Source organism: Notothenia coriiceps, unplaced genomic scaffold (assembly GCF_000735185.1).
Source record: "Notothenia coriiceps isolate Sejong01 unplaced genomic scaffold, NC01 NC01_scaffold00011010, whole genome shotgun sequence".
Taxonomy (NCBI): Eukaryota; Metazoa; Chordata; class Actinopteri; order Perciformes; family Nototheniidae; genus Notothenia; species Notothenia coriiceps.
In genome coordinates, this window is record NW_011343711.1 from 240,367 (window position 1) to 259,202 (window position 18,836).

Consider the following 18,836-nt stretch of genomic DNA (forward strand, 5'->3'; position numbering starts at 1 on the left):
TGGAATTGAATGTGTTTGCATTTGCATGGCAATGGATTGACTGTTAAGCTTATATGACCTTACGCATCACTCGAAGGGGAAACTAAAATGGTCAACAAAGGAGACATGAAGAGATTAATGACCAAATCATTTTCATTAATGATTATGATTAAGCTTACAAGTTGACCTTGCCCTGTAATACCCTTCATGCTATTTGGCCTCCTGTCCCTCTATATTTGTATTTCCGCTAAAGGGCATCACAAATATTTGTCCTGTCATATTGGCTTTAATATAAATTGAGTTCAATGGACAATTAATGCGCAGATGAAGATTATTTTAAATCATGTTTAGTGTCATGCACTTACACACACACACTCTTGCACCGACACTCCTATGCACACTTGGGTGCCTTGAGTCGGCAAATACATCCTCAATGGGTGATAACACCTTTGTATTTGCTAAAAGCCCCATATTGTTGATGTGGACAGACAGCCTTCCGAATCGCTAACCGCAGCACCCTGTTCTGCTCATCTTCTGAGTGTTGCTCAATATCTTGACCCGATCCGCCCCCTGTGCTGTGTAGCAACATAACATTTGGAAATCACTGCCGCTCTCAGACAGCTGTGTGTGTTCTGTGTGAAATATGTACTAGATGTCAGTGTATTGCCTGTCCTTCATGTGCTGAGGCTGGGGTGTAAATGCTAACCCTTGCCACAGCACGTAGTACATGAGCACACATACTTGCAAACTCCCAGATGCCCTCTTGCGCTGGTTCATGTCTACATTTATTCAATCCTTTTCAGAATCCCAAATATCTGAAGGATTTAAACCGGTTGTCATCTCTCCCTGCCTGGGATTGTAATGCTAGTGGATTGGTGATGGGAAGGGTTTGTTGTGGATTTTATGTCTCTTCATCTTTGGACTTATAAACCCAGCTCAAGGCATAAATACCCCACAAGTTCTTAAATCATACCTAGGGAAATGAAATGGTTCCCTATTGGACAGAAATTCCCGAGCATTAGTGAGATTTAAGCTTTTCTCTTTTTGCTCTGAGCCAACTTCCAGGTAGCAGGCAGCATCAATGCAAACGTCTGTACTGCTGGAAACTGGATTTTTGTTTCCATTAATTATTTCCCTTGCTGAACGATTATGTAATGATATTTAAAATATAGTTTTATTCATTGACAATTTTATAAATAGTCTTTTTATGTTTTGGATGAGATATTTTAAGTTTACATGTTCTTACAGTACTCATTTGGCCTCCTCATCTTTTTCTTTTTCAGTGACTGTTTCCTTTCTACCTTTTAAAGTAGAGGATGCTGTATTGCCTTTATGATCCAGGTTCTCCCTGGTTTTACACCACGTGTGTTTCCAACGCTGTTGCCCAGCATCTCAAATTAGCTTCCCCTCCTGGGTTTTCCATGTGGGTGTAGAAATGGTGGGCTGCTGAAAGGAACTGGCAACGCTTATGACGGGATAATCTGCACCTGTTCCTCTGGGCAAGGGCTAAAAACAGGCCACAGCAGCACCCCGCTGCACACTGCTCTTAGACAATCACACAAATGCACGATCACACTCAAACGAATTAAACAAAATGAATATTTCTCACTGACAATTCACATGTTGACAACCAGTGAAGCTTTCTGTAGTGCATTTTTGTAAAAGCTATTGACTGTACTGGATCCCTCACAGTAACCCATTTTAATTTGTTTTACATTATGATCAATAACATATAAACTGCATGGTCACACAGTTGCCTTTCCTTATCCCTGCATTAGGCAGTAAAACAATTCATTTTATAGTTACTGCTACAATTTTGGTACTATAAAATATAAACTCATGTAAATGAAATACAGCTATAATAATAAAATAGTAATATTTGTTATTTGTGTATGTGTGTATAGAATCCAAATTGTGTGACTTGATTAAGTAATAATTTATGCAATTAAGAATAACAATTGTTGAGTTATATATTTATTATATCATTGAGAAGTTATATTATATTCATCATGTTACAGGTAGACAAAATTGACTCACATTAAATCCTTCCTGCTTAATAGCTACCAATTCATTGATAAGTTATTCATAAGCACTTAGAATATCTAAACACATAATGCATATATTGCTAAATGTCTCCCATAAAAATGAATATATATATTAATTAATCTACAATTAACAACATGAGTCATCGAGGGATTTCTGTATATTTGTACAGACAGTTTGGGAATTGAAATGTGAGTTTAGCAATGTGTAGCCAGGATTGCTCTATTAAGAGTTAACCAATGTGTTACTGTCTTAATGCGGTGTTGCCCTATAGGTGGTGGCCCACTTTTGTTGTTGTAGCTTGTTGCATGTATACATTTCAACTCATTATGACTTCTGTACGTTTTTGGAACTAATTTGTTTAAGCACGATACATATATATATAACCCACCTTCCATTCAGTCTTCTTATTTAGTGTGAAATACCTTTACACATCTCACAAAAAGACATAAATCAATTTTTATCAGTTGGTATCACATTGCATTTTCTATCATTGCAATTTTTATCTTTCCACTGTGTCTAATGTGATAAATGCCGAATTCTCATCTCGTCATTTCGTTTACTACCTGTGGCTTCTCTGCATTTGGATGAAGCTTTAAATTGAAAAGATTTACAGACCCCAACACATGGCAGACCCCCTCTAAGAGAAAGCTAGATTCCTCTGAGTCTTAGTAGCAGGGGGTAGAGGGACGAAGAGTTGAAGAGGGAAGTTAAAGCCTGTGGTGAATGTGTCATTCTTTCCTCAGCCAACCCTGAAAAAAATGATACATTTAATGCCAGAAACTGTTTTTTTTCCAGGCAAGGAATTCTGGTCAGATTTGTGAATTTAGGGACCTGCTGTGATGAGGCTTATATAAGGGAGAGCAGCTCTGTATACCAACTCTGGAAATGCCCATCGGGATAACAACAGGGAGGCAGACTGGGAAATAAGATGGATTTCATGTGGGCACAGAGAGAGAAGTCTGCTTTAGAATGGTGTTTAACTGCATTTTCAGTGTGGTTAGCGGCATCTGTGCACATGTCAGCAGATAGTACTGTTTTAGATACAAACACACACACTTAGCCTCCCAGAAATATAAGCTGACACATGTATTATGCAGGGTGTAATTGTCCTTTTGGCCTGGAGTCGTTCGCTGCAATGTATGTGTCTTGTTGGTTAATGAAAGGTGAACTTTGACTCTGTGTATTCATTAATAAGCTCTGTCTTGCCTGTGGGAAGATTGGTGTTGTGATAAGGATCACAGTTCACTTGCACTTCAACGCAGAACAGAACAAGCAAATGTCCAGTTGTTACAGTGCGTCAGTGAATGTGTTCTGTTTTTCAGCTGTTGGCATCCAAATGAAACTGGAGTTCTTTCAGAAGAAATTCTGGACTGCCAGCAGACAGGTAAAGAGGCATAAACACACATCATGCATGCATACACATTCAGACCAATATTACAAGCACACTTAACTTGAAATAACATATAGGAAAGAGTAGGCCTACTTACTAACAGTAGTTTAAAAACACAACAAATAAAGTCATTTAAGTCTATTTGAAAAAAATTACCATGACATTTGTTCAGTATAAATCTGAACATGGGAAGGTCATCAGTGTGTTTAGTTTTATTAATGTATCTCACAAAGATTTTTGAAGGGAGGAAATGTTTTCAGCGGAAAAAGGAATCCAATAAAGCCCTAATATTCAGTGTGACTCATACACAGTATGCCAATATATTATTTGTATCTTTCAGTGTGCAGCATTAGATGGGAAATGCTCCATAAGCTGTGACGATGAGGTTGGTTGTCTTTGCTTTTCTTCATCAACTTTGCACGATTCTGTAAATGTTACTCCTCACAATTGCTTTAACAGTTTTTTCTTCATTCAACAGAACATTAACTGCTACCTCATTGACAACAACGGCTTTGTTTTGGTGGCAGAGGACTATACTCTGGTAATCCATCTACACACTAAGATACACACACACACACACACACACACACACACACACACACACACACACACACACACACACACACACACACACACACACACACATGAGAGCCGCGCAGGACAGATCAATGGAAAATGTTCCATAACAGTCGTAGCTATAACAAACACATCACCTTTTTGCAAAAATAAAAATCAAGAAAAAAATCAGAAACAGTTGTTTTTCAAGAGGAGCTAGTAGCCCATTCACTTTTTATGAAACCAGCAAAAACATCAAAAAAACATTATATATTTTTTTATAAATTGTGATTAAACAATTCATTTTAAATGTCGATGCTACTATTCTGGAAAAAACTCAACCCCTAACAAACACCCCAGTCCAGATGTGTTGTCCCTTATACGTCCAAAGCGTGACCCTGTTCACGGGAACAAACGCCCCCTGTTGCTGGTGGCTGGTATCACGTTGGGTGGCTCGGTCCAAGCCACTTTCCATTTACAGAGCTAGCGCTGTGTATGAATATCACAGTCAATGTGGGGAGTTACTTACTGGATTTGACAAAGAGTGTATTGGATTACAATTGCATGTTATGTGTCAAAGACTGAGCAAACATTTTAATCAAAACTACATACAGTATGAGCCCCTTACATTTTTTTTCCTATTAGAATTATGATATGTTTCCTGCATCTCATGTCGCCACAAATGATCTCAAGGAGTCATGTTGCTCCCCTACCCTCTGCTGTCACCAGACATGTTGTCACTCTGTGTCTGGCTCATCTCGAAGCCAGTCCGATGGCTGTCACTGCCCTGCATGTTCTTTTCCTGTGTCCCTTACTTGCTGGCACCTATCCTTTATTTAATCCTAATTTAGAGGTGAGGGAGCATTTAAGGTTCCACGTGTCAAGTTGTTTCATTTCATTGTACTTGTGAAAGACAAGAACAATTCCTTCATCCAAGAAGGTTATACTAATGTGATCCGTGAAAATGTCATGAGCAGGTCTCTCTGATTGGGCTGCAGGCTGTGTTATTAGTTTCAGGCAATTTCCTGTGTCCTGTGTCTGATTCGACTAATGCTTATAATTTGATACCTTTGCCCCTGTGGCATCTTTACATCCGGGAAACACTAAACATGTTTTCTCGAATGTATAGAGTGACTACAAGTCAAACAACATTTGACAATGTCACCTTGTGGTCAGGAAAATGATGGGGAAGGAGACAGTTGTGGGGCAGCTATATCCAAAGATGGTTGACCTTTCTTTCCAGACTATTAGAAGTTGTTATGACAGACTTTGGGAAGCATTGTGTGTGGGAGATTGTATTCTTAAATCTGTCCCTAGAAAGACCAGTTTGTGTTTGCATCAATGATTTCTCTCTTCAGCCATGGCCACTTGGTCATTTGGTGGAGCATAAGGAGAGATCCCACAGACCATTTAGCAATGTGGGATGGTGTCTGCATGCTTTAGGGTTTGGCAAATTAAGTTTTCTCGCATTCAATCCAACCTGGACTCGAGTCAGCTTTTGTACATTTAAGAGTTTCTAGCATTACAAACACATCATTTTTAGGGGATGTTAGTTAGACATTTACATTGTCCTATGACTTGTTTTATTAAATAAGATCAAATATCTTTCTTTTTCTTTCTCAGACAGGGAAATTCTTTGGAGAAGCAGAGGGGGCTGTAATGAGTAAGCTCCTGCAGATGGGCTCTTTCAAAAGGTGAGTATTTCAAACTGCACGTGTGTGGGGGTGAATGAGTGTGTTCTTACAAGTGTATAAGCGTATGTATGAGTGTGTGTTATTGTACGAGCATAAAATCAGGCAGGCCACAGAATGAGAGCATGTCTGCCCTCGCGCTGACAGCTCTTAACTTGGCCAATCGTGGTGAGCTATTCAGCGTCGAACTCCGACCCTTCGCTCAGCAGAGTTCTCCGTTAGGGGATTACAGCAAATCTTTTCCTGAAACGAAGGAATTAGGAGAAACTTGAAGTCACACAGACACGCATATTTAGACACAATCACGCGTTTAGTGCCTGTTGTAGAGCAGTGTCTCCTGGAAAACGCCAGGAGCTGTGGGTGGCGCCTTTCTGCAATTAATTTGGAAATGTAACCTCGGAGGATAACTTTCCCAGTATTAGTGCAGAACTGCAGAGAAGCAGACAGACGCATATTGTAGTTTGACTGTATGGTCAAACCTTATTTGAGAACTTAGTTGCAGAAACTTGCAACCACATTTCCATCTCTGCAGTTCTGTATTCGGGAAGTGGGTAAGGAGATTTTAGCTCTCCATGTATAAAAATCATGGGTGACAAGTCATCAAACAAGTAGACAACTACACATATTTATTATAAGGATGAACTTCAAAAGCTGTCAGCTGTGGTTTACTGTCGCACTCATAAAAACAAAGAGAACAACAAGTGCTTTCACTCAATATTTAATGTCAGATGATGAGAGGTTGTTTAAAATCAAGTACGACATATGATGAATGAATAATAAGACTTGTGTGGGTGAAATAAGAGCATGATGAGCAATAGAGCTGATCACTAATGAATCCAATGTGATCTGTCTTAACCCGGAGCCATCTGTGGAGAATTAATATGCTAAAATGCAAAACAAGTTTTGTCTTGATAAAAAAAACATTAAAGACATTTCAAAGTGTGCCACTTAAAGTCGACCCCAAGCTGCCAGCCTGGATTAATCCATCAGCTTTAAGCCTGCAGATGAAGACAAATGAGGACAACATATTTTTAGTTACTTTAGGATTATCTATCCTTCAAAACCAGCAATAGGAAGAGAAATCAATCAAAACAATGAGAGTGATGTTATGCTCCAATGCCAAACAAATTAAGGCTGGCGCACCCATACTCATACGCAGCAGTTACACACTCACATAGACAGACATTACATTGGCCTAACTTAGCTGCTAGCATTTCGTGGCCTGGCTTAGCGCTAATTGGTTCCTGGCCGTGTTGGAGCTGTGTGTCACCGGTGCTGAGCATGGCCCAGGGCTGCGGACAGACCGGGCCCACTTAGACACACATGCACATTTCAAGTATATAGGAACGTGTCCACAGGCTGTGAGAAAGAGCGTCCAGTGTGTAGGTGAATGTGTGTGTGTTTGTGTATGTGTGTGTTAGGAACCCCTTCAATAACCTCACCCAGACAGACCCAGACCTCACACCCTCAGGGTCCACTAAGCCCTTAAATCCTCTGATATCCCCCCCCCAATATCCCCAAATCATCTACACACACACACCCACCTTCCTACATCACTTTGAGAAACCTCTCGGGAAGCTCTCGGCTTTCAGTTGCTTTCCTTTCCCCATTCTTGCTACATCCATCCAATATATTATCCGTAGGTAAAGTGGGAGTTATAGCAGAGGTGGGATCTTTGCTTCCTGCTCCCACACAGCACTCCAAAAGGCCCTGCAGGCATGTAAAAGCAGAGATAATGTGCGAATCAACACTTCAATCACCTTATATGGGCTGTATATTCCTGCCAAATTCCTTATTTATTTAAAAAAAAGTACATTTGATCAGTTTTAACCTACTTTATCTGTATCTGTGATGCCTCTGTTTCACTCCCTGCCCTCTGTTTTCTATCTTTATTTACTCAGGGTGACTCTGTATGACTACCAGGCTCTATGTTGGGCTTTCTCAGAGAGCAGTGACAGTGGACACACACTGTTAGATGTGAGTACTGCATTGTTTTCCAACCTGTGCGTTCCATGCGATGCAACGTGGGCACAGCATAATATGTATTTTTTATGTCTGATCCATATTTCCTCTTTCTTTTCTTTCTTTAGCCGTACTTTGCTTTCTTCTCAGCTGTAAAGTGGATCCTAACTGAGCTTGTCATGTAAGACTCTGTTGTGTGTGAAGTGTCTTTTGTCTGCATACGCTCGCTGCATAGATGTGCGTTTTGAGGACTCTTATGGTGGCCTCTCCTGTCAGTGTGTGTATGTTCAGTGTGTGTATGTGGCTATGTAGAAACTGAATGTTTGTTTACCAGTGTCTCCACATGCACATCGACCTGATCATCAGAGATCAGGAGCAGTAATGGCTACCTGATGTTTCCTGTAGCAGGGGTATGCCTGTGATGCCTTGTTTTGGTTGCCGAGTCTTCCTGGGTGGTCTGTTGTCGCCACAGTGCATCATGGGAGGAATGAGTTGTCAGTGCTAATTTGACAGCTGGTCACAGTGCAGAAAATGTTTGCAATATTATTGATCTTTTGATTTATGTGTTTCCTTTCAAATTGATGTGTTTGTTTCCCTTTATCAAATGAAAATCTAAATAACCACATATGAGTAAGTGAACTTAAAACCACTCAAAGAACATCTGTTCTTAGTGGGTCACCGTGTGGTTTTGCGTCCTGCCACTTTTTTGATACTGGGGCAAGTGAGACATTTACTTTCTGTTACTGACAGTACTTCTGCCACCTTAACATGTTGGGTTTTTGCAGTTTATCATGAGTTGCATTTGAGTTGCACTGTTCTGCAGTGTGTTAACTCCACCTTCTAGTATCGGCCGAGCTCGCCTCAAATCTAGATCAAGTGCGGTACCACAAATAGGATATCTGGCCTTAAGATAAACATGTATTTTAATGTCACAGTTGCTTTTAAATATTAATTGATCATCTTTTGTGAAAATAAATGTTTGTGCCCAACTATAGTTTTTGGGAAACTTAAATCACCTATGTAAAAATGTTAAGAATGCATTAGACAGTGTTTATGATATAAGCATGTTATGGAATGTATTTGTTATGATCAATGTCGTCTCCTCCTTTAGATTCCTGGTGGAGTTTAACTTGTACAGCTGGTGGCACTCTGACCTCACAGCTAAAGGTAAGAACGCACTCTTTGGTGATCTGCTTGTTCTCCGTCTGCGTCTGAAGCAAACTCACAAACTCCTAGGAAAGTATGCAGCTCATATTGGATATATATTAATATTTATAAACAAAAAAGATTATTTATTTTCCATCTCCAATAGATAAGGCATGCAAACAACACTGTAAGGGTTGATCAGAAGTTGAACATGGGCTAAACTGTTATCATAACATAATTATTTATGACCAAACGGTCATAAATAATTATGTTATGATAATAATAATAATAATAATAATAACAGTAATAATAATAATCTGATAAAGCTTGAGAAAGAATCAGGATTATTGTTCTGACTGTACAATGTTGTCCTTTGCACACAGCTCTACGAATGTTTGATTGTTAATTGTAATGATTTAAATGGGTTTGCATTCATTTGATACATTTTACAAATATGGTTCTTTACATTTTTGGTGTTTTCAAATGTCTAATTTGCTGCAAAAACTTTTATAACATGTCAAAAGCTTCTGTGTATTATATATATATATATTTGTTTATGCCTGGTCTCGAATTGTACTTAAACAATTCAGAAACAGAACAGAAACTAAAAGGTCAAATAAATGCCAGAAAGATTTTAAAAAACACATATATTCTTCTTTAAAAAAAACTAAACAACACATTGAAAATGAAAACTTTTCATACAAACATACATATATATTTTTTATGTCTCAACATATCCATGTGCACCAATAAATAAATATCACCTAATATTTTGGTTTCCAAAAAGGAATTTGTTAATAGTTTTTGCAGTTAACTTTAATTTCTCTAAAGGAAACTGAGTCATTTTTCCTTTTCACACCCACCTATAAACCCATTACTGTTTTTTCAAAGCTTTATTTATATTTCTAAAATAAATAATCAAAAGACAAAATAAAAATGACGTGTACACCGTCAGTGTTTCATTTTAATTCTTGAGGTCAAATGGACTTAAGTTCATTGCGGACATAAAAACAACTAGTGTCCTCAGCACCAACCTCCAGTCTGCATCCGCGCCATCTCCCCTCTATTTTCTCTCGGTCTGTGTGACCACTGGAAAAACAGAATAAAGAGGCGCAATCCAAACCTAAAAGTAAAAATGGCAGAACACATGATTGCCTCAAGTGACCTCAGTATGGGAGACGGCGCGTATGGCTGTCTGTCTCTACACATGTTTGTATTGGTTTGCTTGTCCAGAGGGGTTACCATTATGACTTTATGAGGATATATGTCATATTGCTAGTGTTGAGAAGCAATATCCGTTTGTGACTGAAGAAAACAGACGTTTTATTTCTGTCTTTTCTCACTCAGTCTCTCAATCGCTCTCTCTTTTCTGGTTTTATGTCTTTCCTTTCTGTCTCACTTTCTCCCGCAAACACACACACATTTTCATATCATTACTGCCAAGCTATGAACGCTATGATGCCTTTTTCTTTATGGTGTGTTGAATACGGTACGCCTCTCTGGAATTAAAGCCTCCCTAAGCAGCATCATAAAATATTAATTCTCGCCAAAACTAATATTAAAATATTTCATATGTAGAAGTGAGAGAGGGTAGAGAGAAAGAGAAAGAACCACAAAATGAAAGTCTGTAAAATGCTTTCCTTGCACACCCTTATCCCGTATGAAGTGAAGCTGGGCATCGCTGTTCGCCAAGCAGTCGAGACAATTTCACAGCTGGCTAGCCTCAGGTCTTAGCAGCACTTTCTGTATCTTTTTATAATAGAGACGCAGGCCTGTGACACACAGCTGGAACACCCCAATTTAGCAGCCCGTAACCCAATAGACACAGCCTCTCAAGCTGAACTAATCCGAGGCATTTATACATGTAGTTTGTGCTTCTAACATGTACATATATACAACTGCACACACACGCTGCACTGCTGACATCCAGTAATTAAACCACTCTATTCAAGTCACACACATAATCCACCATCTTTAGAAATGGGTGGAAAAAATGTGCCCCCCTGGAAGAACTGAACTTAAAGAATAAAACCACACGTCTTTAAATGTCTAGATTTAATATGCTAATTTGGATAATATTAGCGCCTGCTTTATTAAGCCTGCTTTAAAAATATTGACCCAAATAGAAAAAGGAACCACTTTGCCTCCTTTTCTCCTTTCCAGTAGCCTGTAGCCTTGTTTGAAACCTCTGGGTGGCAGGAGAGTTCAAGTAATATTGCGTAAATGGCTGGCCTAGATTCACACTGGAAATATCTCCAGCAGGACGAGAGGCAGCTGTGGTTCAGAAGAGCTGCTTTCTTTCAAACTTGTATATTTACAAGGATGTGGTGTGTTTAACAGTTTGCCTACAATCTATATGCATACCTATTTAAAAGATGTATTTGACTTTGAAAAAGATGTTCCCGGTTTTTCTCACTCCCTTTCTTTTTCTCTCTCTCTCTCTCTCCCATCCTGCAGCTCAGAGGATAGGCCGGAGCATGCAGGTACCATGTGACACAGAGTACCCAGCCTTCATCTCCGAGAGAACCATCAAAGAGAACACAGGGAACGTTGACTGTGGCGGCTGCATCAAGTATGAGACACAAACAAACAAACATATGTAAACACACATAGAGAACACAGAAACAAACAGTTTAATTGTACATGTCTGTAATTTCCTTTATACACCAATTGTGTCACTGTGCTCCATAAAACAAGCCAGCAATTACAAAATTATTATCCAGTTAACTCTCATCTTGGCAAAATATGTTATGTCCTTGATCCCTGATAATGAGAAACACATTTAAATCATTTGTTGTCTGCTGAAAACACTTTTATCCAGGGTGATCCATCAGAGACACGCACACAGACACTCACTCTCTCCTCCGGCAGTTTGAAATACGAGGCATTTAGAGATGAGGGAGAGAGGTGGAAAAAATGCTTCCTTTAAAAATGGGAAAATGAGTGTGGTCCCCATTAACAATTTGGGCTTTTCTGTCAGGCAATTGTGGGGTGTTCTCTGGATCCTTCCAATGGGCCCTTCATTGCTCCCAGCTGTGGAACTGCCAGGGAGGCTCTGTGTGTGCATGTGTGCGTGCATGTGGGTGCGGGGGTGTGTCGGGCTGTGTGTGTGCTAGGTCAGCAGGGTAACCACTGCCCTGGGTGCTAGGACTAAAATGTGGTTGGGGATGCAGTCAGTAAACACACACATTCAGGGTACACACACAGCACCCTCTCACACACACTTTCACCCACCCAAATACTCATGACCGAAGCGCGAATCAGAAAAGATGACATGATGACCCTCAACTGGGATTCTGTGTGCTGTGAGCAACATGTTACCTTAAAATAAATCTTTTTTAAAGCACAAAGATTTTGACAAAGTCAAATGAAGTTTTTATTTCGGTTATTTCTGGATTTTACAGCTTATATTAGTAATAGAGGATATTGGTGATAAACATCTGTTTCACGTTAAAGGCTAACTGAGGCCTTTCTCTTATATTTTCATTGGGACACGTGTGTGTGCTTTATGCTCTAGGAATATACCCTAAGCCCTTGCCTGTTAAATCTCACTTTACTGTATTTTCACTTGTGTTTGTGCATGTGTGCATGTGATGTTGGTATGTCTATTACTTCTTGATGGTTGAGACAGAGTGACGGATCATAAGAATCAAACAAATCTAGCCAATGATAAAAAAAAAGCCCTAAAGGACGATTTCACCTATGAAGCCAATTTCTCTGTACTGTCTCTTAAAACAGCAATCTGCAAGTATTACATATCTCTCCTTGTGTATAGTTCAAAACAAATGTGTTGTTCAAAATGTAAAATTGTCAAGGAAGGCTCGACACATGTCAAAGGAAATGATGGCCCTAAAAAAAGCATAAACGTACTTTGTTGCATCGACTTTGACAGTCAAAAAGAAAAGCATGCTGTAGAGAATACTCTGATAATGGTTTCATTTCACCCCGAAACACATGAGATACATTAAAATAAAAGGACAACAGTGGTCTGAGAACTCTCCAATCTTTTAGTTGATATTTAAGTGGAGCATTTTCAAAAGTAATTGTCAAATTACATGCAGTAATTACTGGTAGAAAGCGCCCAACTGTGTTGACTGAGGTCTCTGAAAACCATACTGTAAATTTATAGTATGGTTTTGGTTAAATGATTCGCAAAATACATTACTGGGAAAAATGAGAACATTTTCCACAAGATGCACAAAAATATTACACTTAGCCAAAACTGATCATGATTTGACCATGAAAGGCAGAAAAACTGTGCCCCTTATCTGTATCAAAGCATAATGTTCTGTGAAATGCTATAATCTAAGCCCTAACCTCTAAAATGAGCTTCAGTACAGCTGACAATGGAAAGATTAAAACATTTCTTTCATGATCAAAAAGGGTTGATACGCAGTGCAAGTGTCTTATCAGCTTCAGTTACAGATTGTGTGATATGTCTTGGTCAAAATGTTGAGAAGAAGACATTGTTCTGTCACCACAGCTTTGTGTGTGTCTTTATATTACCCTACAGTACACCCGCTTTATGAAATGTCCCTAACTCTTGATTTCTTTCTCTTTGATGACTATATCTCTTTTCTGTGCGTCTCTCTCACTCAAGCTCACTTTTCTTGGATGTCTTTGTTGTTCATTCCTCTGCTGGCCAACATCTCTAAGAGCCAAAACACTAGGAGTCCACGTCAAGAAGACACAATCTTTACCATCTGTGTGTTTGCGAGAGAGAATATGCATGAATGTCTGTCTCTCTGTGTGTGTATCTGTGCACATGATAAACATCATTGTTTTGTGTCCAAGTGTGTGCCTGTATATGCAGCGTAGAGATCCCTTTCCCCGCACTGGGTATGTTCAAGGCCAGCAGCTGTGCGTTCAGGATGTGTTTGAGTCTTTACTCTAAAAACACTTGCCCTGCTTTCTATCAGGCTGAGCAGGGGTGAGCAGAGATTATTAAAAATCAGCAGATCCTAATTCACCCTGATTGGAACTGGTTTGGCCTACTTGCTGGATTGGTTTGGTTGGTCATGGCGGGATGACTGAATTAGAGTGTGGTGGATTGGCACTACTCAGGCTCTCTTTGTGGTCAAATGAAATTGGTCATGGTATTGAATTAGTATGGATGGAGATATTTCTATATCTGTTTTGATCGACTGTCTTACTTCTTTCTTGACAAGAATTGAGAAAGTGAATACGTGTCTTTCAGCATTTGTGTGTGTCCAATCGGTCACACATGAATGTTCTCATACTCGATAAATCACCCAGCTGCGAAAGAAGAGAGAGAGGGAGAGAAGCAAGAGATAAAGAAAGAAAGGGAGACAGAAAGAAGAGATCATCTTTACGACTCTTCTTCTTCGTAAAGCTTATCCAAGGTCATAAATCACTGGGCAGGAGTCCGAGGCGAAACACAACCATGAGAAGCTATAAGCCCAAAAAGTGTGTTTCCCATTTGTCTCCCTTTGGAGCGTTTTATATTCGGCAACACTTCATTGGTTAGATAGGATATAACAAAGACAAAGGAGAAGGAAAATAATGAGGAAGAGGAGGCGATAGAGTTAGTTAGAGAAGCATGTGTGAGTCTGTCGATGTTTCTGTATGTTTATTGACAGTTGGCCTGGAGACAAGTTTTCTTCTCGACATGCATCCAGTGGTGCATCTTCCCTTCGCCGGGGGGGGGGAATGTGAACAATCATAACACAAATCCTCCGACTCAAGAAATGTACATCATACCCTGGCGCCTTGTCTACTTGCCAATCCAACTCTCAATCCTCTCTTTGCTCTCCTTCTCTTCCTTCCTCATCTTTTTTTTTGTTTCTGGCTGTCTTTGCTGTGATTGGCAGGGCCTTTGTGATCCAGCAGATCCCCAGCAGCAATCTCTTCATGGTGGTGGTGGACAACAAGTGTGACTGCAGCATGTTCGAGCCAATCACCATGGACCCCATCGAAATCATGTATATCCTTTACTGGCAAAACAAATAGAGAGCTGGGGGTGATTGAGTAAAAGTGAGAACATTGGTTTCCTGAGTTAGAGGAAGTGGCACCAAGATGATTTGGAGTTATATTTGACAGGGGTGTAAAGATGAGAAAAGCAACAGCTAGAATCACATTTGACAATCTTGATTAAAATCCACAAACCTAGTAGTAAATGTCTCAGCTCAAATACAAATACATGGTGCTTTTTGAAATTCACTGAAGATCAAGAAAGATATGATTCTAGTGGACAGCTTAATGTGTTTTACTGCTGACCTGTCTCTCCAATTTCCCTTTACCACCTGGACGCTGAGAAAAACAACAGTCTAACCTGTCTATGTTATTTTTAATAGAAACTCTATTCTCTTCCACCTCATCACTTCCTGTGTCACAATACTAAAGCTATAGCCAGTGTATGTCCATCGAAGTCAGCAGGATGTTAATAGCATAGAGCATTTTAATTTGTGGGGAAGATTTGGGAAGTTTGTTTGCCCTTTACCCTTTTGGTGGATGAAAGAGATGAGAGTGTTATGAGGGTCAGTATCTGAAGACTGCGAGACATCACTCTTCTAGAAGTCTGTTTCACAGTGCTGGGTCTGTGTTTGGACTGAGTTACACAACAGCCCACGCTGCGGTGGGATGCTGATCAATAGCAGACACAGCTCAGAGTAGAGTCAGACTAAAGGAACTTAGATCATCACCAAATACTTAAGCTGGATTCCCCTGCAATGTTCATCTCTCTGAAATGTTATGCAGTACACTCAAGCTGTTTATACATGTCCACCACTGTTTATTTTGTTGTGGAGTGCTTACTTTAGCATAAAGCCTGCTATTGTGTTGCTATGCGACAAAAGAAAAGTCATCAAACATTGCTCAGTCGGTTTTCTTTCTTCACATTTTGCACTCTGCAATGTTCAAAAAGTATCACTGCTTCCATAAAAACCTCTATCCATGGTGCTCTCACACACATGCTTTTATTTCCATTATAAACAAGACAAAGACTCCAGCAGGAAAACACCCTGCCGAGGGCACACATTGTCTGTTATTGCCTTAACTTGAGCTGCACATAATGAATCTCTCAAGTGCGAGAGGTTGAAGATGCAAAAGGACAGGAGGCGCCCTGATACCTGTCACCCTTTTCACCCAGAGGTATTCACTCCTTGAACACACATACCGTACACACAGATCGCTCACTATTATACTACTTTCTCTCATAATATATCCCCTGCTAATTCCACTTTCATGTTTTATTAAAATATCCCATATCTGTCTGTATCTTGCCCCCCCTCTCTCTCTCTTTTTCTAGGAGAACTCAATGGAGTGTGGAGGAGCTATGGGGCTCACCCCGTCGCTCGCGGCAACACTGCTCTGCGTCCTCCTGGCGCTGTTCCCTAGGTGACCAGAGCTGGCCATGCCTCTCCATCCAGAACTTGATTTGGATCGGCTTGGCTCGGCATGCAAAAGAATCGCAACGATGCCACAGAAACACTCCTGCCCCTAATCAAACTATGCCCTTTTCCAACTCACCCACTACAAAGCCCCTAGCCCTGAGGTACAGTGCCACCTATTTGGAAGGATTGAAAATGGATAGCTATTAAAGCTACTAAGTAGTGATAATTACGGTGGTTTAGCAAAATCACTTGAGTTGCATGAAAAGATCTGGGCAGAGATGCAAAGTTTTGAACAAAGTAATAATGCTAAGAATGCACATAATAGCTTAAAACTGCACAAGTGGTCCAATAAAACCCACTCTCACTCACACCACTATGTTCAGTTATTTTGGGTAGCTGCTGAGGGTCTGTAGCTGGGCTTGGAACTGGGCATTAGAGCCACGTAACACCCATGAGGAGAAAGACAGGTGCACCTCCCCCCGGCCCACTCTGACTTCTCATGGACAATAGTGATGAGAAAGAAAAAAAAGAATAATACTGAAGATGAAGAAGATTATATGTGGCTGGGGTTGTAATGAAATGTTTGTCTAATGTTCTTTTTTCATGATGACAACAAAAAAAAAGTTCTAGTCTATATATGAAGAAAAAAATAGTTTTATTTATTATTTGCAAGTGGTACCCATAAACTGTGACTATGAGATTTTGAGTCCTCTGACGTGAGTGGTTGTTAATATTTGAGCTTTGCCTTACTGAATGACATTGGTCCTGTTTGTGTACTTTTGAAATAAAATGATGTTTAAAATGTATGTTGTTAACAGTTGTGTTGAAAGGCTCTTTGCGAAGCAGACCTTCAATATAGTTAATATGAAGCATTGTTCCCTGGTCTGTAAACTGTTCTATTGTTGTGGACGGATTCGACTGATTAATTCAGTATCTGCTCTAAGTACTTGGCTGTGGGGAAGTGTTTTTCTGCTTTTTAGCCTCCCCATGAGCAGTTGTGTGTGTGCGCACATGTATTTGTATGACTGCATCTGGTATTTCGCTCTTCTGTCATTGATATAAGACTCTATCCCAGAGGCCTATCCCCCACACAAAGAGACACGATAAAGACCATGACACTGGAATCGAAGGCCAACCACAACATACATCTGTATTTATTTAAGAAATGGACACAGACATCCTTAGATATCTTCTCACAAACTTTGAAGCATAGCATTCATGCGCCATGCCAGGCCAACTCTTACGTGTTTGTGTGCCTACAGAGGTGTACAAAACGACAGCGGTTCTCAGAGACCCAGTGCCATCAGGAAGCTGCTCTGCTTTGGTCTTCATGTCAACACCAAGGTCCCTTTAGCCATCACAAGCTTCTCTGTCCACCTCTCAACTAGTCAGTTACACTAACTACAGCTTCCTCCTACAACGGTGATCTAATTCTCACCAACTAAGTAGTGTAATATGTTCCCTATTGTTTCACTGATCTAGTCCCTTGAATAGAATTATGTGACTCTAATTATTTCCAGTTGATCCTGTTCTTCCTCTTTCTGTGGTGCAAAGACTCCCTGACTTGCCGGTGGGTCATTTATCACTGCATAATGGGATTGGAGCTGTTTTGGGTCACAAATCAAATCCGGTCTGTGATTTCTTCCTGTTTGCCAGATGAGATATGGGGAGGTTGCATTCAATGTGTGTACAAAAGGCAGATGTGGGAAAAGCAATTGTCTCTCTGGGGAGTTGCCACAATGGCAGCCCTGTTGCCACCTCAGTATCCTGTGACTGATAAATGCTCATCTCTGTTTTGTGTAAGCTGTTTTCCCCACCCACTGGTTGGGGAAACATAACCCATGCAGATTTCAAAAGACCCTTTTGTTTCTAAATATAGTGCTGCACAATGCTCACAAATGTCACACAGGTGAGAAGATGTTTCAGCTAGTTGTGTTATTATGCTGAACAATGTCAAACAGGTATTCACTTAAAAAATAATAATAAAAGGAAGTAAGATGGATAAACAACAGAAAAGTAATATCTTATTTTTTTTGGAAACCTGAATAAACAGGTTTGTCTCGGCACACAAATCTTCACGTGGCGGGGCAGGTCCCACCTATAACCCCTGTCCATCAAAGAGACACACTCAAAGACAGTAGTGAGTGAGAAACATCTCTGGAGGTATCTCATGAGAAAGCATCCACATTCCTTCTCAATGATCCGATAAGCACTGCTGTTTGTGGTGGGAAGGAACCCCTGAGAGGGGGGGGGACACTCATCACTGGGACACAATGCATTGAAGGGGCCCTGCTGTTCAAAACACTCCCATCCATCAGCACTCACACCACTCTAACCCTGTTTACTCACCATTATCTTGACTACATGAGAAATCTCTTTGGCTAATATGCCGGAAGACAGATGAAAGTGAATCACACACATATTTACAACGTTGTGCGAACACCCACAGGCATTAACACGGACACATGCGAACACAACATACACACGCAGGAGGGGTCACACAGGGGGCAAAGCCTTTGGTGTTACCTCCAATGGAGTGGATAACATTGGTGGTTTGCAGTGAGGGCCACAGATATGTTTAAATGGAAATTATTCTGAGCTGCTGAACCACACCAGGACCACACACAGGCCCGGTGACCACAACACGCCACAGCTAAGACAAGCTCCGAAAACACACACAACTCTCTCGGCAGTCCACATGGTGAATAGAAAGAT

At 40.3% G+C, this 18,836-nt stretch overlaps 1 protein-coding gene across 1 annotated transcript in view; it reads left to right on the forward strand.

Annotated features, from left to right (window-relative positions):
* cacna2d3a (calcium channel, voltage-dependent, alpha 2/delta subunit 3a) overlaps positions 1 to 18,105 on the forward strand; it is an 87,721-nt gene extending 69,616 nt beyond the window's left edge. The window contains exons 23-33 of the mRNA XM_010772247.1: positions 3,348 to 3,409; positions 3,756 to 3,800; positions 3,894 to 3,956; positions 5,594 to 5,664; positions 7,563 to 7,638; positions 7,752 to 7,804; positions 8,735 to 8,790; positions 11,227 to 11,341; positions 14,601 to 14,713; positions 15,797 to 15,879; positions 16,037 to 18,105. Coding sequence (XP_010770549.1) covers positions 3,348 to 3,409; positions 3,756 to 3,800; positions 3,894 to 3,956; positions 5,594 to 5,664; positions 7,563 to 7,638; positions 7,752 to 7,804; positions 8,735 to 8,790; positions 11,227 to 11,341; positions 14,601 to 14,713; positions 15,797 to 15,879; positions 16,037 to 16,129 — 830 coding nt within the window. The 3' untranslated portion in view covers positions 16,130 to 18,105. The remainder of the gene's footprint in view (positions 1 to 3,347; positions 3,410 to 3,755; positions 3,801 to 3,893; positions 3,957 to 5,593; positions 5,665 to 7,562; positions 7,639 to 7,751; positions 7,805 to 8,734; positions 8,791 to 11,226; positions 11,342 to 14,600; positions 14,714 to 15,796; positions 15,880 to 16,036) is intronic.
* Positions 18,106 to 18,836: the final 731 nt, after the last annotated feature.